General features: G+C 32.7%; 1 protein-coding gene across 1 annotated transcript; it reads left to right on the plus strand.

Annotated features, from left to right (window-relative positions):
* The first annotated feature begins 6,223 nt into the window (after nt 1-6,223).
* LOC114405818 (lysophospholipid acyltransferase LPEAT2-like) lies at nt 6,224-14,738 on the plus strand. Its single transcript, XM_028368313.1, has 15 exons — nt 6,224-6,336; nt 6,376-6,804; nt 8,144-8,324; nt 8,434-8,493; nt 9,299-9,462; nt 9,554-9,617; nt 9,733-9,798; nt 10,742-10,837; nt 11,605-11,649; nt 11,966-12,036; nt 13,117-13,183; nt 13,545-13,595; nt 13,755-13,865; nt 13,952-13,999; nt 14,101-14,738. Exons 2-15 carry the CDS (start codon nt 6,386-6,388, stop codon nt 14,260-14,262), a joined length of 1,605 nt encoding a protein of 534 aa, XP_028224114.1. The 5' UTR covers nt 6,224-6,336; nt 6,376-6,385; the 3' UTR covers nt 14,263-14,738.
* Nucleotides 14,739-22,407: the final 7,669 nt, after the last annotated feature.

Raw genomic sequence — 22,407 nt, forward strand, 5'->3', positions numbered from 1 at the left:
ACTAATATACAAATATGAATGAACTAGAGAAAAAATTATCACATGCCAGATAACATCTTAGCTTCATCCTCAGACAGTTTAGCAGCAAATGCATTAAAGCTCTTTGTGTAGCTGTATATCATGGATTCTTTGGCTTCAAGGAGACTGCTAAGTAAACACAGATTAAACAAGAGCTACATAGTCACTTTTTATGCTTGAAGAGTGAAGCATAAGGAAATGTTCATAAGTTAATTAGGCCACCTTCGTTCCTTTAACAGCAGACAGAATATTTAAATGGGTGTCTATTAGGGCTTTGTCTCTACTCACAGCATGATCTCCCAGGAAAACAATGTAAAAATTCTGCATTCATGTCAAATGTTGTGGTCAAGCTCATATAACAGAAAACAGAATGAATGTTTAGGAGTGTTTGTATGAGTGAGAGGAGTAAATCTAGACCATACAATCATACATGAATGGTTAGGACTAAATCACAAAGTTATGAAACTTTTGTAAGTGGTCATGTAATTAATAGTAACTTTTAATCCTAATTAATCATGTATGATTATATGGTTTAGATTTACTTCTCTCCCACTCTCATACAAATATTCCTCTCACTTTATATACACTCTCTCTATGTGTGTATATAAATACACAAGCGGAGAAGGAATGAATGAGGAGAAGAAATTGATTGCCTTTTGTTTGACACCATTAGCTGAAGCATTGCTCAGCAGAATCAGCAGCAATAGGAACCAAAAAAAAGGAGTTGGTGGAAACTTTCTGCAGAAACATAGTAGTGACATGCTAGGCTTATAATGCATCAACATATGGATAAACAGTGTGCAACTGGTCTCCATTCCAAGAAAAAGCTTATATATATACCAACAAAATTGTAGAAAAGAAAGGATATAGAAGCAAGGTTTCAACTAGTTTGCTTCTTCCACGCAGATTATTAATCAAGGTTTTTGGTAGGGGAAACTTGCAAGCCAGGGTACAAAATTTCTGATTCCATCTGTGGCTACAGTCAACATCACATATGAAGCCTAAGATTGCTTCTTCAGGATAAACTTCAAATAACATCCTCATTTTCATTATGTTTGTTGTGAGTCTTATCACTATCAGTTATTCAAGATTAGTTTCTCATAATGTTATCTACGAAGAAGGTCTAATTCAGTTGATTGAACAAGATGTGTCTTGAACAGGATTGACTCTCAAGGGGGAGACTTGTGGGAAAAGAAAAAGAAAAAACACTAGGGAGTGCACAAATTAGGCCAATCATGAAATGTTCGGCAAGGGACTAATGCTGAAATTTCATAGTTATTTTGTCTTAGGAGTTCAAAATCAACAAATGATGAGAAGCAGAAGAATTTGACAGGTTTGATTTTGGAAGCTCCAAAACACATACATATCATATCACTGTCAAGTGCAGTAGAGATATATATTGCTTAAAAACAAAGTCCTTTGCATTAAGAACTCAGTCCTTTGTTCCTTTAATTCCAATGCAAGCGTTTAACCTAAATGAGACACAAGTTGAGGTTAAAAAAGTGGCATTATCCTTCTTACTTTTTCTTATTAGTATCTTATAAATTAAACACCAATGTTTAATTATGAAGTGACATTTATTTCCGTGTCTGGATTAATTCATGGATCTTGCTGACCGGCATCCTGTTAAGGAATCACAATCAGGATGCATTAGATATCACGGTACGGTATACTTATAATATTCTTTTATAATTTTTTATTTTTTATTCCTAAATATTGAATTAATTAATCTTTATATCCACTCCTATATAATAAAATAAAGTTGACAATCTTCAGAGAAAATTAACCTCTTATTACACTTTCTTCCTCCTTAACACCTTTTAGTTTTTTAAGAAATCACGAACTATTAATTCTTTTAAATATTCTTTTATATAATGAAAGTTATTCTTTCTTCTTAAATGATAACTATTTATATTCTCAAAATAATTATTTGGCATTTTTTCATCAAAAATTTCTCCAAAATTTAGTTAACTTATAACTTTCAGCCATGCATGCAATTACTATTTGAAATGGGTTGAATGTTATATACTTCAGAGTTCAGGCCGAATAGCGTAGCCCAACGAAGCGGGTCCAGTTTGATTGATGAATACCCATGATTTTTATAAGTTAGTTTTAAAAAACAATTACTTTTTTAAAAAAAAATCTTGTAAAAAAATTATTTATCAAATATAATTATTTACCAAAATGTCCACTTTAATTCCTAATTTCTTATATAATCATTAAATAATAATTATTCCGTCCGTTCATCCAGTCGTCATTAACAGATTAACTTGCTGATGGAATTTTAATTTGACCTAATCCTGCCCTTTTATTAATATGAAATTAACACTGTTCATTAAAAATAAATAAAAACCTATTTTAAATTTTTTTAAAAATATATAAAATAAATAAAATTCAACATCTTTATGGGGGGAAATTATAACAGATCAGGGGATAAGGTTACGCTAATTCATGCAACATCTTGTATGAATATGAAGAAGCTATAAGCCAATTAAGTGTTGCTCTTGAGTTTATGAAAAGCTCTTGTCGTTGATCATGTGCGTTGAAAAAGTAAAACCTTGGGAGCTGAAATTTTCACCCTAATTTGAGGTTAATTGCCTAAATTTGGATTTCAAGTGTCATTTTTAGAGTAGATATTAGTGTAATTTAAGAAAAAGGTGGCATTGCTATAATGCTTTTCACAAATTGTATAATCATTCCTTATCATGAGTGGTCCATAACCACAGGTTCGTGTTATTTACATGATTTTTATTTTTTTTTAGTTATCAATTGTTAACTTTTTTTTAATTGGAGAATCAAATCCGGTATATATTTTTTTTATCACTCAGTCTTATATAACTCCTTATGTATATGAATTTAGTTACTATAATCTGGTATGCTTTTTTTTGTTTGGCATTTGGTATGCATATTTTTATTTCAACAATCCAAATTAAGACTTTTGGTTTCTTGATAGAATTTTAAAATATTTTCATAAATTTCAATCCTTGAACGATTATGAGTATAATTGAGACTTCATATAAGCATTAAACTATAGTGTAAGCCGCATCTAATCTTATTATTATACTTAAGTCACTTATAACTTTTTAAAAGAAATTAATTTTCATGTTGTAAAGAAAAAAGAAATTAGCTAGTTTTCATAAGTATCCCAACGTACTAAATATGTACTAGATATTCAGTACATTTTAGTTTAAAAGGATTAAAATCATACTAGAAATTTTATAAAAAAGAAAAAAAATGAACATTTCTAATTTATATTTTAATCTTATTTAGTTATTTTTATGATGAAATGTTATCTTGTCAGATTCTATAATGATTTTTTAAACATATGATTTAATTTTTCTTTTTTGGTTGTAATGGTGGCCAAAAGGTTGCCTTCTAAAAAAAACATATCCAACACGATTAGATCAAACCAGATCACATGCTTGATCTAAATAATTCTTCCCAAAGTTAGTTTACTTTATCATTTCACTAGATAACATAACATAAAGTACAAGGTTATTACTTGTATAATACTTTCACAAGCATCATAACCCTCCATTTGAATTTGAACACTAAATAAGTTAATATGGCCGGCACGTAAGGTAAAATAGAATTAAATGAAATAATACGAAATAAAAATAATTACACTAATGTTTAGATTTTCTATAATAGTTATCAAACACTATACCAGAAAAATAATAGTTTTGTTTTTACAGCATAAAAAATAATAGTTATAAAAAAATAACTTACACGTTTGGATTGTTATAGTTTAAAAACTATTTATAGTATTTATAAACTAAGCATTTTAAAACAAAACAGCCATTGATGTCCATAAACTAGCATTCCACGAGGCATCACCAAAATTCTTTTTTTTTTTATTATGATATCAACAAAGTTCATTTATCGAATATAATAATATATAAATATTTTTGGTTCCCAAATTCTTAGACTACGTTTTTTTTGGCAATGCATGTGAAAAGCAGTTAAGTCAAACAAAGGGACGAAGCTGGGTGTCCACATCCATGGCAACATGCACAGTGCAAGTGGCTGCATCATGTTCCTCTGCAAAACCCTTAAGTTAAATAATTGATACAGCAATAGTAATAAGAAGGAGACACATGCCAGCACAAAAAATAAAATAAAAATGGAGACACTTGCCAAGGTGCCACGTGCCCACACACGTACTACTCTAGAATTGAGTAGTTTATTTATTTTTTAAAAGTTATTAATAAATAATTCTTATATTAAATACATATTTTAAATGAAAATCAAATATAACATAGTTTTTTTAAAAATTATATTTTACATACATTTACTTATTACTATAATATAAAAATATTGTTAACCCTTATTTTTAAGGTACTAATTAAGGAAATAATATTAGAAAATTGTTATTAAAAATTACGTTTAATTTTAATATATTATTACAGTAAAAAAATATGTTATAAATTAAATAAAAGTTACATTAAATATATTTTAAAATAGTTATTACAAAAATTAATTATTTTTATTCCATGTTAATCTATGATTATATGTAATATGATTAGAGTAATTTAATTAAGTAGTTCTTAAAAATTACTTTACTCTTGTATTAAAAGATATATAGACGTGACAGAATATGGGTTGGATTTACTCAATAAAATAGTATAAGATATGTGCTTTAAAAATTGAATTTGAATTTGAATGGTAAGTTACTTTATGATTTGTTTGGTTTAGAAGATAAAAATAGAAGAATTTTTTAAAATTAAAATAGAGTATAAAATATGTTAGTTCCACTAAAAAATTAATTATAAGATTTTTTTCTAATATTATTTTTATCTTCTCTTCTAAATTAGATTAAATAAATAGAGAGTGGATTCAAGCTTAGTCCGCTAAAAGTTCAAAAAAATAATTTTTACTAAGCTTAATTTTATTTTAGAGTTCAAAATTGAATTCAATTTTTTCATCACTTGACCTGTTATAATTCTTAGCTCGCATGGATCTAAGTAACTCATTTTACCACATTTAATTAAAGATTAGATAGAATATGTTCATATATTTTTAATTAAAATTTTACTTTTAATAACTATATTATAAAACAAGGTTGATTTAGTGTAGAAATTTTGATAATTTATATAAAGTTTTAAAATATCTTTAATAAGGATTTTTGAGTTTAAGAATTCATTTTTACAAAATTTATCACCACTATTTCTATTTAAGAGTTTTCTATGTTGAAGATTAAATTGTAGGGGAATAATATCTAAGAAGTTATATTTTTTCAAAAAAACAATACTTTTAATGTATTTTTCCTTAATTTTTTTTTTCTATGCAACTAAAATTCAAGAACTCAAATTGAGTTCTTCCATTGACTTTTAATTTCTAATTTTATTGTTGTCCTTGTAAAAAAACAAAGATAACGTTATAAAAGATTAGTAAGTTTTACGAGAATTTATCATAAATTAGTTATTACTTATAATTAGATTAAACTAAATTTTTGTAAAAAAATATTAAACTAAATTTAAATTTATCTAGTAATATCTCTATTTTCACATTTAATTTAATGAAAATCAATTCATGTTATTCAAAAGTTATCATGTAATTTTTATCAATAAGTGTGACACATGAATGACATGTGAATATACCAAGGTGAATCATTAACAACTTATTAACAGTGTTATTAGTGTGTGATTTGAAATTTAAAATTTATCTTAATCAATTTTCACCATAAATCGCTGAATTTTTTTTATATAAAATTTATTCTTCCATATAATTAGACATGTTCCAAACACGCATAAAAAACAAATCTGAAAGTAAACCAAGTCTAGACTTACAAAAACAGAAGATGAACGAGTAAATCAAATAATCAATCCCTAGACAATTTTATTATATTATAATTTTTTTTTATCTTAAATCACATTATAATATCATCATAAATATCTCTTAGCCCACAAAATTATAGACATCTTCCTCATGATAAGTAATTATTATTCATCCAATTTTCATTTTTAAACATAATAAAAATCAAATACAAATTCTCAAATAAATCAATCCAATAGAATGTTGTAGTGAGTGTTTAAGTGCATTGGAACTGTTATCCAAACACCGTTTACACGGCTCTGCCAATTCTTGAGATTTTATTATATTGTAATTATATAAGATATTTTTAAAATTAACATGAATAAAAAAATATAATATAATTTGAATATCTTTGGTATAGCGACACAACACAGCACAAAGCAGAAACAATAAACAATGAAAATAAAAGAAGTAAATAAATAAAAAGGATGCAGCACCACACGACGCCACAAAACCACTGCTCACACTCCCTTTCGTTCCTTTTTCCTTCTTCACTTCGCCACTCTACACTACGTATATTTATACGTATCTCTACGCACCCCGCCACCGGCCAATGGCGGACGACTCCGACCTCACCTCCCCGCTCCTCTCCTCCTCCTCCTCCTCCTCCTCCGACCACGTCGTCGTCACCGTCCACCCCTCCGCGGCGCCCCCCAGAAACCCCTTCCGTGTGCTCGGCACCGACGACGACGACGACGACGACCTCTCCGTGCCGCCGCCGTCCACCCTGGACCCGTTCCGCAACCGCACGCCGGCGATTGAGGGGCTCTACGAGTGGGCCAAGACGGTGCTGTGCCTGCCGCTGGCGGCGCTGCGGCTCGCGATCTTCGGGCTCTGCCTCGCGTTGGGGTACGTGGCGACGAAGGTGGCGCTGCAAGGGTGGAAGGACAAGGAGAATCCTATGCCCAAGTGGAGGTGTAGGGTTATGTGGATCACGCGCTTGTGCGCCAGATGTATTCTCTTCTCCTTTGGGTACGTGTTCTTCCCGATTTCAATTGTCTTTTCTCTCTCGATTTGGATTTTTCAATTGATTTTAGATCTTAGTTGATTGTGTGTATGTGTGTGTGTTTTGTTTTTATTTTTTGGATATTGATTGAATTAGTGAATAACATTCTGTTAGGAGAGAGATGATACTAGTTATTTTTATTTATCTGTTGTTTGCAAGATTAAAAAGTCTTGATATTTAATTAATTTACACATTCATTTATCGAGGAATTAAAAGAAAAGGGGGATAAAACAGGAAATCCGTTGTGTTATTGTAAATTACCGAAATTGTCTTTGGTTTTTTCGGATAAAAAAATTAAGAAAATTTATTATATTTTTTGGTTTTTACACGACAACCTTAAAAATAGATAAAACAGAACCGAGGGAGTAGTTCTTATTTTTTGGGGGTTTATGATTGAGAGCTTCTTTGGAAGTTGAAACTTTTTTTTTAAAAATAAATATTACTGGGAACTTGGGGGAAAATGGTTATTTAGCTAAAATAAACTTATTTATTTGCTGATTTGGGGTTTTGGACTTTGGAGATAAGTTAAGTAGTTTTTTTTTTCTTTCTTGAATTGGAGTATGTGAGGGAAAAGCAATGGGTGAGAGTACATGCAGTGAGTACGTTGATGTGACGTTAGGGTACATGCAATTATGGCTACTCTGACGTGGTAATTTGTTATGTTGTGATGAGAATGGCGCAATAAAGACTGCATGGCGTGAAGATCATAAAGTGTGGTTGGTGAGGAAAATGACAAAGCTTTCAGCTCTGGATTGAGTATTCCAGTTGGGGGATAACTAACTAATTTAGGTTTTAGTTAGTGAAGTTCTTGATTTTATTCTCGGGTTAGGTGGTGGTGGGAGATGACTGATGAGAGGGGAAAAAATAGTTATAGACTTTATGTGTGCATCTCTGCTTGATTTATGATAGTTGTTTTGTTTAAGGGGAAAAGGGGACAGGTAAAAAGAAATTAAATATTCTCTATAATTTTGTCTCCTTGTGATGCTATGTTTTATGGAAGGGAGCATATGGGGATAGAGTCTGTCATGTACGTGTGGGAGAGAAACACTGGAAAACAAAGATAAATTAGGAAAATAATGTAGGAAACAAAACAGTGCCTTTGCTTGTTATATCACTACAAACCTCAGTTAGATACCCTCTTTATGTTGTCTCATTGGAAAGGAGCATATGATGGTTAGGTTGTTTTTACTTGAAGGTTCATTTCAGTTTCATTTTATTTTATATATTTACGAGCATGCCCTTAGCTTATATTGGTTCTGAATTGTGAATATCTCTGTATTGTTGCCTCCTTCTGTCCATTTGCAGCTATCAGTGGATAAAACGGAAAGGAAAACCTGCACCAAGGGAAATTGCTCCAATAATTGTATCTAACCATGTTTCTTACATTGAGCCTATCTTCTATTTCTATGAATTATTTCCCACCATTGTGGCAGCTGAGTCCCATGACTCCATACCTTTTGTTGGCACCATTATTAGAGCAATGCAGGTAATTTCATTTCATGGTTACATTTTATGTATGCCCATTTGAAATTTAAAAATATAAGAACAATTGCCATTCAGCCATTTTCCATTTCTTTCCACTTTTATGTTTTCAGGTCATATATGTTAACAGATTCTTACCATCATCAAGGAAGCAGGCTGTTAGGGAAATAAAGGTAAAACATTTCTGTTAGTATGTCGATTGTTATTTTATCTACATATTAAGATTGTCATTTTTTTATTATTGAAATGGTTGTCAATTGATACCCAGTTACCTTTCTATTCACATAGCTCTTTAATGCCCCCTACTTTTTTTAACAAAATCTATAGATAAATTTCGTGAAATATATTTGATGATTTAGGAAAGTGTGAGTAGCGCAAGACACACTAATAGAAGTTTTTTTTGTTCATGCACAGCAAAGTGATTCCTCTTTCTTTTTTTTTTTTCCTCTTGGCCTCATAGGAGTTGTAAATATATTATTAGTATAAAATGTGCAATGAAAAGTGCATGTTTGGATTAAAGTTTGCAAACTGAGTTTGCAAAAATTTCCAAATTTTGCTTCTCAAAATATGAGTTCATTCCAGACAAAATTTTACCCTCAAATCTCAAACATACTTTTGGGGGGTAACCAAACATGACCCTAAACTGATTTTACCCTCAAACATACTTTTGGAACACTCCCACTGGAAATCTAAACATACCCAAAGTCTAGTTAAAATTTAAACAAGTTAGGAAAAGTCTAGTTGGACTTGGACATATAATCTGGAAGAGAACCTCAGAGTTGAGTGGGAGTTCAGCAAGTTGTAAAGCGACATTAGCTGCAGATTGTGGAACTGAATAGCAAGATGCAAGAATTATTCAAAACTAATGGGGCTGAGCAACAGATATGTTGGACATGAATTTACTTGATATAATTTGCATGTTATCAATTTTATAAGCTATTTGATACAGAAATCTGCTTTCAAGGAACTGAATAACAGAGAAGGGCCTCTTGCAATAGATTTCCTCGAGTACTATTATTTCCCGAGGGAACAACAACAAATGGCAGGAACCTTATCTCCTTCCAACTTGGTGCATTTATCCCTGGATACCCAATCCAGCCTGTAATTGTACGCTATCCTCATGTGCACTTTGACCAATCCTGGTAGGAAATTTGTTTGTGAAGATCTTTACATTTCATTACTGTTTATAAGCATAAATCATCACTCTAATTGTTTTACATGCAAATCTGTTAGGGGTCATGTTTCTTTGGGAAAGCTTATGTTCAGAATGTTCACTCAATTTCACAACTTTTTTGAGGTATATTCTCTCTTATGGATTGGGTTTTTCTTTATAGTGGTTAATCCACCACCTCTGGAAACTCATTATTCTCGAACTTGAAGTAATTTAGAACTTTTCTTTTAAAATTGAACAGGTAGAATATCTTCCTGTCATTTATCCCCTGGATGATAAGGAAACTGCTGTACATTTTCGGGAGAGGGTGAGTTTTCTAGTTTTGCTTTTTAGCTTTCATATATTACCAAAGGATTTTAATATTTATGCTTGTAATCTGCTAAATGCAGAAAACAATTGTAATAGTTTGATCTTTGAAAGTTGAAACCTCTATAGGTATATAAAATTTTGCTGTGAATTGAGTTGAAGAAGATTCCTCTCTGGGAATCTGAGAATCTTCTTTTACCTCTATCATTCAGTTTGGTGTTCCCTTACAAAGGGGTGAAAATTCAGGGATGAACTTGATCTGAATAATTGTATATAAAATTATCCTTGATTTTTTTTTCACCCTAACTTTCAAGGAGGCACTAATCTGACTTAAAGCCTAATCTTGTGTGAAAATGAAATTTCAGTAATGTGCCAATTAGCAACTAAAAATAAGAACACCAAACCAGGAATCACTTTATAAAGCCCAAATTGCAGAGTCTAGGTCTCTAGGATCCATCTTGCAAAGTGATGGCTTGATTAATGGGGATGTTGCACATAGGATTCAGGCTGGTGGATGGAATGGAGGATTGCTTTAGACATCACTATTTACTAGTATTTCAAAGTGCCTGTCAAACTCAGGAAAATTCTACTGGATGATTATTTAGACTAGCAATGTTCTATGTTAGTTTATATTTGTCAATGTCATGCTAACAACTCATAAAACTGTGATAAGCTGAGATGATAATGCTGAAGTGGATGAATGGACATGCAAGACAAAAAAAGATTAGGAATCAATTTATACAAGAGAAAGTTGTAGTAGCACCTATTTAAGGGAATGATCAAAACTTGTCTAAGATTTTGTAAACAGCGCATGCTTTTGCCCTTTTTTGATATCTTTTATCATTGACTTTTGTTATGAAGAAATAGACTGTATGGTTTGTTGAACATAATCCTTCCTTGTGTCAGTAGTAACCATTCAACAATTAATATGTGGATAAATGCAGACTAGCCGGGATATTGCAACTGCACTGAATGCTGTCCAGACAGGACATTCTTATGGAGACATAATGCTTCATATGAAAGCACAAGAAGCAAAACAGGTGTGCTTTTTTTATTATTGGTTTCAGTTATAATATCTTCATCCTAGTTACTTGATTGCTCTTTTGCATTTTTAAATTTCTTTGCCTCATATTATATAAAATGGTCAAATTTAAACTTGCAAATCAAATATTGGGATGATTTGCATTTATAGATTATTTTCATGTAGAACTAACTTTAATTGTGATGTTGAATATCTATGGAGTTTCTTGTATTTAAACACTTTTCTGATATTTCAGTTACTGTTGTCTAATGTATGTAATCTCTACTAAAGTGAAAATGTCGCATATAAGATGTAATGTAAAAATAATGTGATAAACCATTGTCTTGTAGGGGGGACTAGACATCATTATTTTTTTTTTCTTTTATCAATCCAAAGATTATGCCTCCAATCACTTGTATATGTGTCTACCTATATAACTATATATAAAGAAAGCCAACCAAAAATGGAAGAAAACCAATAATTAATCCACAAATGGAACTTTAGTAGAAGAAGATTTATGTATTAGAAAAACAGACAAGTAAACAAATTTAGAGTTGTGTTTCTTTTACTTACTGCTTTCTTCTTGGAGATCGATGATTTCAATGCGCTGTGATCAGGGTGAAACTAAAAATTTCACGTTATATACCAAAAACATTTGTTTGCTAAATCTTAGAGAATCATTCATGACCATGGAGACATGGCCAAGAATCTTAGAAAATTTCAAGTCATGCTTAGCATTTCAGTTTTGTTGTTGCTGACATTTTTTTAACTTCTTGACTTTTTCAGGAGAACCCCTCAAGTTTTATGGTTGAAATGACCAAGGTGGAATCAGTGAGTCCCTAAAAACAAATGAGCTTAGCATTACCTTTTTTTTCTTCTGCCATTATCAAGTCCCGTGTAAATTATCTTTTCCTTCAACTTTTTAAGACTTTTAAGTAGGATTTTTAGTTTAAACCTTTTGAATCTGTAGTATATGCAATGCCATAATAACCCTTTGTTTGTGCCAATGGATGCTAGACATAAGTGGCCCAGGGTGGCTGCATGATGTTTGGGCCTTCTAATCTAAGGGAAATATGTATTGCAAGAGAGAAAATATTTTATATTGTGATTTGTGGTATATTAATGATGGTAATATGCTTCTTTTTAGTTGTTTCATATTAGCAGCATGGAAGCTGTGGACTTTCTGGATAAATTCTTGGCCATGAATCCTGATTCCAGGTACTATTATCACATTATTGTATAACTAGACAAACAAGTGTTGCTCAAGTACAGTGGGAAACATTAGTTAATTGATTTTTATATTTGGTGGTAAGCAATTGATTGTAAATTGATAATATTGACAACAATCAATGTTGAGTTTTTACTTCAGTTGATGGTGTTATCGTGTTAGTCATAATGAAATCTCCTTTTTGTGGGAAATCATTGTTTAAATACTTATTTATTGTTGCTAACGTCACATAATTGCATGCAATACCTCTCTTAAAAGTAAATTCTTCACAGGAAGTGAACTGTTAGGGTTGAAATAAATGTTAACCCAACAATAGGTCTGATTAAGTTTTGCAACTGCCCCAGTTTATTTTCTATCAAAGATATTCTTGTCTCTTTGGGGGCAAGGACAGCATGATTGGGGATATCAGCTTTAAAATTTGAAGTTGCCTTTTATATAACATGAATTTATTTCTTTGGTTGGGCATTTTTGGGGCACTTGGTGAGTTGGTGCTGAGACATTTTCACTCAAATTGGAGGCCTAAGATGTATATGTTTGGTACATGGGTGTGACTGCATCTTGACTCCCCCTATTTACCTCAGATGCCTTAGGAGTATGGGCATGTGATGCTCTTTCAAGCATGGGAACCTTAGATGTTTGTGCATGTAATCCTTAAAGTTAGATATTTAAGATTACCAGTTGCAGTCAAACAAGGGCCCCACACATGCGCAAGAATGTAAAATGATTAACAATTGTCATACAAACTGTAGGAATCCTTAACCATAATCAATGGTACATGTGCATCAAATGCCTCCTCATAGAGTTATAGAAAAAGCCTATTGCAAGCTAATCAATCTCCCTTCTATCCATGAGGATTTCTGGCAATTCTCAGTGATAAGTCTATAAATCCTTGCCTTCATACACATTGGGGCCAAAACAATGGAGTAAGATAATGGTTATTGAATCCCTGTTTTTGTGCAAGTCTTTTGTTTTTGTTTTTGCTTTTCTTTACTAACAACTGTGACCTATAGATGTGATTGTATTTGGTGAACTTTACCCCTTTTATGATGGAGTCTGTATCTTGCTTACAGTGGTCGTGTTCAATATCATGACTTCTTGAGGGTTTTAAGACTTAAGGCTTGCCCACTATCTGCAAAGGTTAGTTATCAAATAGCTCGAGATTTCTTTAATATTGTGGGATTAAAATCTCTCAAGATTTGATGTTCCGATCCTTATATTTTGTTAAATTCTTTAATTCCATGTGCATGACATGGTTTACGATGAGTTATTATCAGAATACTACAATATTATGTGTACTTGTAGTTTTGAAATAAAATTTTCTGCATTCAGTTTTTCTTCCCTTTTTGCTGCAATTTTTCAGCTTAGCAAAATTCATTCTAACTTTGTCTTTGCCACCACTATTCTTTCTGTTGCCAAAACCTGAACTCCCTCATGACTTGAGTTCATTTTGCTGCCTTTTTTGCCTTTCGATTGTCATGTTGATTATATTTTATTACAGATATTTTCATTCATTGATGTAGAGAAGAGTGGGACAATTACGTTCAGACAGGTAACTATTTGCAATAATTTACCCTGTTTATGGATTAGAAGTAGCAATTGATACTACAAGAATTATACTATTTCGTTTTTTGTGCAAAAAACTGCAATACAAGGTTCAAAATGTCCTTGTTGATTACACCACTTGTTTCTAATTGTATGTTGCTTCCAGTTCTTGTATGGATCTGCCCATGTCATGTCACAACCAGGGTTCCATCAAGCCTGTGAAGAAGCCTTTGCTGGCTGTGGTGGTGCAGTAAAGGCCTATGTTGTTGAACAAGAGGTATTATAAACTTTTGTTCTCCTATTTTTGCCTTTACTGTGTTGGATTATCCCTAACATGTTCTTTTCAATTCCCTTTAAAATCAGTTACGAGATTTCATCCAACCTGTTATCCTCAACTGGAGTGAGGATGAGGTAATTTATATTTAATAAACACTTCTCTCTATTTTTTCTGTAATTAAAATTCTTAACACTCATGTTGTAGTCTGTGACTGACTTAAACTGGTTACTTGTAGGTCCATGAGCTTTTTATGGTATTTGACAATGATAATGATGGAAGAATTGACAAGAATGACTTTCTTTCATGCCTTAGAAAAACTCCTCTTCTCATAGCATTTTTTACACTTCAACTGCAGCAAAAGGAATTTGAAGGTAATGGAGTGATAGAAATAGTGTGATGGGTGGATTTCGCATTTGATAAAATACTCTGGCTTTTTAGGTCTTTTGTGTACTAGAAAGAAAAGAAATGGGTAGGGATACCTGGGGAATACATACAGTATAGGATGCAGTGGCCTCATTTTTTTTTTTCCTTTTCTTTTTTTCATTTTTTTTACCTTGCTTTGATTAATTTCTCGTAACTATTTGGTCAAGATCTGTGCCATCCATCCTGCTTCATTTTATATTTTTAGCTAGGTCAGTTTTGCATAGTTGGATGTCAGTTACCTGGGCGGTGTTCACCCCGATCCAACAGCTTGAGTTTTGGTTCAGGGACCATGCTGACATTTAGGGTCAATGTGGTTCATGTAAAGTTTGAACCAACGTGTCAATTTGTAACAAACATTATAACTGTATTTTTTCAAAGATGTGAACATGAAGAAAGTAATGTAATTTATTTGGATTTTTTAGTATCATGAAGGAATGATTTGTTGCTTTAGAATGCGTCATGATTTCATTTATTAATTCTTTTGTTGGGAGTTCTTAGAAGTCTGAATTAGAAGTGAGTGTATGCTACTAAGCCAGCAGCATGCTCTCTCTCTCACACACACACATTAATATAAAGTAATATATATGATTCTTAAAACTAATATATTAAGAAAGTAATATTTTTCTTCTAAAATTATTGATAATTCCGTCAAGACTTTATATATATATATATAAATAGACCTCCTTCGTAGTTTTTAAGTGTAGCTATAATTAGTTTCAAATAAAGTGTAGCATATCTAAAGGAGTATAAGGTTTGAGAAGATTGAGACTTGAAAGAGATTTTTTTAAACTAATTGTAAGAGTAGTGAGTGAAATGCATTTCTAAAGGAAAGAAGACCAATAATGAAAATATATAATCGACAAAGTTGAGTAAGAATTATCCATTCTAATTTAATTACATATGATTTTTATTCACTTGGAAAAAATTTATGATTAAGTGTCAAGAGAAGTGTTATAGAGGACTTCTGAAAATAAAGTTGTTCATGCGGCTTATATTAATTCAAGCTATAAAGACATGTATGACAAGCTAACTACTACTGTAAGAACACTAAAAGACGAGACTAAGGATTTTCCAATAGGATAGGATTACTTCATCATGACTCAGTCTTAACTCCTTACTTTTTGTTTAATCTAATCATGGATGTGCTTAATTAATAGGGCATACAAAAGTCTATATATCCCATGTTGCATTTTTCTTTTCTTTTGCGGATGATATAATTTTGATTGAGAAATCTAGGAACTTGAAGAAATTAACTCTCAACTTGAACTTTGGAGATAAACTTTGAAAAAAAAGAGGATATCAACTTAAGTACTAGAACTAAGACATAGTACACATATTGTAATTTTAGCAAGAACTAAGAAAGGCGACGTGAAAGTAAAAATGAGAGAAAATGTCATATCCTATGTTTTTAAGTTCAAATATTTGGAATCAATACAAAAAATAATAGAGAAATTAAAGAAAATATACATATAAGATACAAGTGAGAGATAACTTCAATAGAAAAAGACAACAAAGATTACTTGTCATCACAAATTGTCTATCAAACTTAAAAGCAAGTTTTACTATTGCACTACTATGTGGTAACAAATGTTGTAAAAGGACAATAAAAAACTAAAGTAAAATATGATTATTAACTTAACAACTAGTTTGATGGATTCTATGGTGCACCATTATTTTATGTTGTCTATGGTGCACCATTTTTAATAACCATTAGATTTAATTTATTGTGCAACCTTTTACTTTGAACTCACAACGATCTGTCTAAACTCCTTTGTCGGAGCCATTGTCCGCCATGCGCAGTCGTTGGAGGCGATTTGGGGCGACATGTCATTCACCCCTTATTAACTTAACAACTAGTTTGATGGATTCTACGGTGCACCATTATTTTATGTTGTCTATGGTGCACCATTTTTAATAACCATTAGATTTAATTTATTGTGCAACCTTTTACTTTGAACTCACAACGATCTGATCTAAACTCCTTTGTCGGAGCCATTGTCCGCCATGCGCAGTCGTTGGAGGCGATTTGGGGTGACATGCCATTCCCCCCCCCCCCCCCCCCCTCTTTCCTGCTTCTTCTCCCTCCTTATCAAGATCTGAATCTTTAATATCTATCTTTCACAAAAGCTATATTAATTTCATTTCTACATTCCCTACATGGAGTAAAACTATATGCACGCAAAACCTGAAAGTTATAAAGAGTATGTGGAGGTTAAATATCGTAAATAATAATATAAAAATAATATATATTTTTCTTGTTGAAGCTTATAAAAATAAGACCAAATAGAAAAATAAAACAAAAACAAAAGGTATTATATGTTGTTGGGTTACAAGTATGAGGTGAAGTCCCACATCGGACAAAAGTGAAAAAGTTGAGCACCATATAAGTGAAGAGAAAACCTATAAACCTGAGTCTTAAGGTTTTGGGTTAAAGTATGGTGTCAAGTTCCTTTATGTGATTGTTCATGACTCATTGGTGTAAATCTCCCAAAGGGGTATTCCTGGTCTTAAAATCTTCAAGGTAAAACCTTTCAAAGCTTTCTTTATCTATCTCTTGATTCGAAATGGTGGGAGCAGGTTTGAAAAAGGATCTTAGAGTGTCTAGGGTTGTGCCAGGAGGGTGTACTCTGGTTTCTCATTAAAAGTGGCATTCCTGCTTGTCATCCCAAAACCTATAGCCATACATGTCAGATCCATAACCAATAAAATAATACTTCCTCACCTTCGAATCCATCAAACACTTGAATCCTGAGTTGCTCACCACAAGAATCGCCTTATATCTTTTTCTACCGTCAGATTCTTCCTCTAGCCTATAAATTCACTTATTCTGTAAAGCTTTCTTTCCTTCTGGAAATTTAATTAAAGACCACGTCTTATTCTTCTAAAGGGATGTCATCTTATCTTTCATTGCTAGCTCTCACTGAATAGAGTCATTCCCCTGTGTAGCCTCATTGAAACATTCTGGCTCACCAGCATCAATTAACAACAAATAATACAATGAATGGGAATACCTATCTGGTGGTACTGAAATTTTGCTTGATTTTCTTGGAGGAGTTGATGGTTTTGGTTTTGACTCAACCTATACGCCTGTACTCTAGTTTCTATTGACTACATCACTTTCTGAAATTTCTTCAAGTGTTGCTTTCTCAGAAATTTCTAACAGTTTACCTGCAAATGTAGATTCTACAGAAAATTTTTCCTTATAGAATAAGTTCTCATTAAAAGTGGCATTCTTGCTTCTGATAACTTTCTTGTTTTGGTCATCCCAAAACCTGTAGCCATACATGTCAGATCCATAACCAATAAAATAATACTTCCTCTCCTTCAAATCCAATTTATCTCTACTATTAGAGTCTATCAGTATATATGAAACACAACAAAAAATTCTCAAATGTGAAAGTTTTACCTCCTTTCCAGACCATACTTCTTCGGGCAGCTGATAATTCAAAGGAACTGATAGTCCTCTATTGATGAGATATGCTGCTGTGTTTATTGCTTCTGCCTAGAATGCTTTAGGCAAGCCAGATTGGATCCACATACACTTTGCTCTCTCGTTCAAGGTTATATTCATCTTTTCTGCAACACCATTTTACTCAGGTGTTCTTGGTATTGTCTTAATCATTCTGATCCCGTGTTCTAAACAAAAGTCCTTAAAATCCTAACTATCATACTCCCCTTCATTGTCAGATTTCAGACTTTTAACCTTTAGACCTGTCTGATTTTCAACTTCTGTTTTGCACCTTTTAAACACAGAAAACACATCAGATTTATTTTTAAGAAAATAAACCCATACCTTTATGGTAAAGTCATCGATAAAGATGACATAATAACATGAGTTTCCAACAGATTTCATTGGGGCTGGCCCCCAAACATTTGTGTGCACCAATTCTAGCTTTTCAACTTTAGGAGTCTTCCTTGCCCTTGAGAAGCTAACCTTTTTCTGCTTTCCAAAGATACAGTGTTCACAAACACCGACATCAACATGCTTCAGGCTTGATAGCTTACCCTTTGCCGCCATAAGCTTCATTCCTTTTTCACTCATGTGTCCAAGTCTTTGATGCCACAGGGTTGAATTATTGACAGCCTCAGTAACTACTACCATATCCTCATCTGCAATCATGTAATGTGTCCAAGTCTTTTGGTTACTCCATGGGATTTCCTTAGTTTAGAGGAGGCAATGGGAGCAATGACATTAGAAGAGGGGAAGGCCAGACGATATGAAGCAAGAAGAATGGAACTTGCTAGATCGAAAGACTCTTGGCGTGATCAGATTGACATTAGCCAAGAACATCGCGTTCAACATCATAAACGAGAAGACTACTGCAGGCTTAATGAAGGCATTATCAGATATGTACAAGAAGTCGTCGGCAGCCAACAAAGTATACTTGATGCATCGGTTGTTCAACCTCAAGATGGGAGAAGGTATCTCTGTAACTGATCATATTAATGAATTTAATACTACTCGTGCCCAGTTGGAGTCAGTGCAGATTAAATTTGAGGATGAGGTGAAGGCATTGATTCTATTGTCATCACTACTGGATAGTTGGGTTGCAATTGTTACTGCAGTTAGTAGTTCTACAAGGGAGAACACATTAAAGCTTAGTGACATTCGTGATTTGATCTTAAGCGAAGATGTTCACAAGAGAGATTTAGGAAAATCTTCTAGTCATGTTTTCGATTCAGCATTGAATACTGAAGGCAGAAGAAGGACTACCCAGAAGGGTCAGAATGGTCGAGACAGATCAAAGTCAAGAGGGAAAGGTCAGACAAAATTTTGAAGTGACATTATCTGCTGGAATTGTGACAAGAGAGGTCACTTTACCAATCAGTGCAAGGCACCAAAGAAGAACAAGACTCACAAAAATAAGAAGCGCGATGATGATGAATTTGCAAATGCAACAACTAATGAATTTGATGATGCACTAATTTACAGTTTGGATAGTCCTATTGATTCATGGGTTATGGACTCAGGTGCGTCATTCTATACCACTCCCTCTAAAGATTTATTGTCTAACCATATTTTTGGAAGGTTTGGGAAAGTTTACCTTGCAGATGGAAAATGTCTTAACATTGTCGAAAGAGGTGAAATTGACATCGAGACCTCTAGTGGATCCCTATGGACATTGCACAATGTCAGACATATTCCTGCCTTAAAGAGAAATTTAATATCTATAGGGCGGTTGGATGATGAGGGGGAGTGAATAGGCAATTTAGTCCCTGAGATTGTACCCATTTTGCATATTAGTCCCTAACTTAATATTAAATTCAAAATAGTCCCTATCTTTGCAAAAGTGTTGCAAAATAGTCCTTCCGTTAAATTTTAAAGTAACGCCGTTAGTGAGGTCAATTTTAGTGCCACGCGGACTATCCAACGTGGCACTAAAGGATGACGTGACATGACATGTGGGCATGCCTCCTAAAAGATGTCACGTTATTTGATGATAACAAAATGAGTAAATAGGCAATTTAGTCCCTGACTTTGTACCCCTATTGCATATTAGTCCCTAACTTAATGAAAAATTCAAAATAGTCCCTATCTTTTGCATAAGTGTTGCAAAATAGTCCCTAACTTAAAAGATGCCGGAAATCTTGCTTAAAGTGTCCATGCATTGCAAAGGTTGTGCCTAACACGATTTCTAGCAGCGCAGATTCCTCCTTGGATTCCTTGTCATCTTTTGATTCCTCTGGTTTTTTCTCTTCTTCTTTCTTTTCTTCTTCATTTGCTTTTTTCTCCTCCACTTTGTTTTCCTCTGGTTTTTTCTCTTCCTATTCAAAACACACAAAAAAAAATCAGAACCCAGAATGATATATTGATGGTAATTGAAGAAAAAAAAGAGGAAAAGAGAATGGTTATCCAGACCTTGCCCATTGGTGTTGACGGCTATAGAGATAAGGTTGTTGCTGTGGATTTTTGGTTCTTTTTATTTGTGCCAGTGTGTGTGGGTTCTTTTTCGTATATATGCCTCAATTGGTTCAGAACCATCAAATTTGAAGAAGTCACTCATTCTATCATCATCAAATGATGTGGCCTAAAATTGACCTCACTAACAACATTACTTTAAAATTTAACCAAAGGACTATTTTGCAATACTTATGCAAAAGATAGAGACTATTTTGAATTTTTCATTAAGTTAGGGACTAATATGCAACGGGGGTACAAAGTCAGGGACTAAATTGCCTATTTATTCGTTTTGTTATCATCAAATGATGTGACATCTTTTAAGAGGCACGTCCACGTGTCATGCCACGTCATCCTTTAGTGCCACGTTGGATAGTCCACGTGGCACTAAAATTGACCTCATTAACGGTGTTACTTTAAAATTTAACGGAAGGGCTATTTTGCAACACTTTTGCAAAGATAGGGACTATTTTGAATTTAATATTAAGTTAGGGACTAATATGCAAAATGGGTACAATCTCAGGGACTAAATTGTTTATTCACTCGATGAGGGGCATTACACCACTTTTGGAGATGGAGCTTGGAAGGTAACAAAAGGCAATCTTGTTGTGGCTCGTGGTCTATTGGTATAAATCTCCACAACGTTTACTCTCCTCGAATTCCCCAACATGTGTAACAGATGGACGAGGGACCATAGCTTTTGTGAAAATAATTGAATTCATTAATGAACAAGGATCTGCCAGCCAACAAACATTTGACCAGACAACGATATGTGCTAAAACTTTATCTTGTACATTGACATTTCTCTCTCACAACAGCAAAATTATACACTGAGAAATTATTTTTCCAAACTTTTTAGTTTTATTATACACTTGTGTGGAATTTATAAACATCGTACCAGATACAAGATAAAGGAGAAATCATCAATTTTAGGAGTGTTTGGATTAGTTGTCATTTAATTTGTTGTGCTTTAAATGGACAATTCCACTTTCCCATGCTATAAACGTAGAAATAACTATGACATGTCATTTGAGTGAATGTCAATTGATACTGAGGGTAACTTTTTTTTCAAACACACACGAAGGTGTTTCATAAGATAAAGGTAAGATGACTAAAAAAAAAAGACATAAGAATGAAACACTTGTTGTGGTTATAAATATTATTTTATTTATTTTTATTAGATAATTTTTTATCAATAAATATTAATAAAAAATTTAAACTAATAATTTTTTATTTTTTTTACCTTAAAATCAATTTTATATCTCTATCCTTAGAAAAATTGCAAAATGCATTTGATATGAATTCTTAAATTTACTTATGAATATGTGGGCCAACAGCATATAAACCTGTCCGGATATTACTCACTCACATATCATGTATGTCCTCTGACAAGTTGGCTCACAAATCTATCCCAATTCCAAGGATATAGATACTTGTGCCTATACGCTGATAGGCCAACCATAAGGTATTTAAACATGTCCCTGAATATATTTATATTCGTTCAGCCATGTGTACCTTAGCTTATCTCCAACTGTGGACCCATGCATGCAAATGCTCTTATCTTACATTCTATTAGCAATTAGTTTATGGAAGATGGCAAACTTTGTTGGAAGCTTCAATGACGACGGGGATTCATTAAGTTTTCATTTCACTTTTTCTCTGTCTTATTGTTCTGCATTTGTCCAATATATAGTCTCCATTATTTTCACTGTTAAGTTATCTCATAATAAGTGTCTGGATTTCGTGTTTTCTTGTGATCTTCAGTGGGATAGAGTCATTTAAGTTGGTTTAAATAAGAGAGAATTAGAGAATAGTTCGTACTAGTAATCTTGTCTCTTACTCCTTAATTTTACATTGTGTGCATTCCTTTTCTCGTACTCCTTAATTTTATATTGCATGCATTCCTTAACTGGTACACTTTTATTACTCTTATACAAGTTATTAAGCTCTTGAGTTAACTCGTTAATTCTTAGAAGTTGATTAATTCACTTGTCCTATGTGAGTTAATTATTGAGTAGACTCTGGACAAACTCTATAAACTCGATAAACTTTTGAGTTTATCACCTAGTCAATGAGTTAGTAAATTAAAAAAATTAGACCAAAATGTACGTCATTTTTTATTGTTTTCTGTCTGTTTAGCATTTAACATACCTTCCTTTAGAGTATTATTCTTAAATACAAAATTCTCATCTTTAATACTATCAAACCTTTGTTCTCTAA

The sequence above is a fragment of the Glycine soja genome, chromosome 3 (genome assembly GCF_004193775.1).
Source record: "Glycine soja cultivar W05 chromosome 3, ASM419377v2, whole genome shotgun sequence".
NCBI lineage: Eukaryota > Viridiplantae > Streptophyta > Magnoliopsida > Fabales > Fabaceae > Glycine > Glycine soja.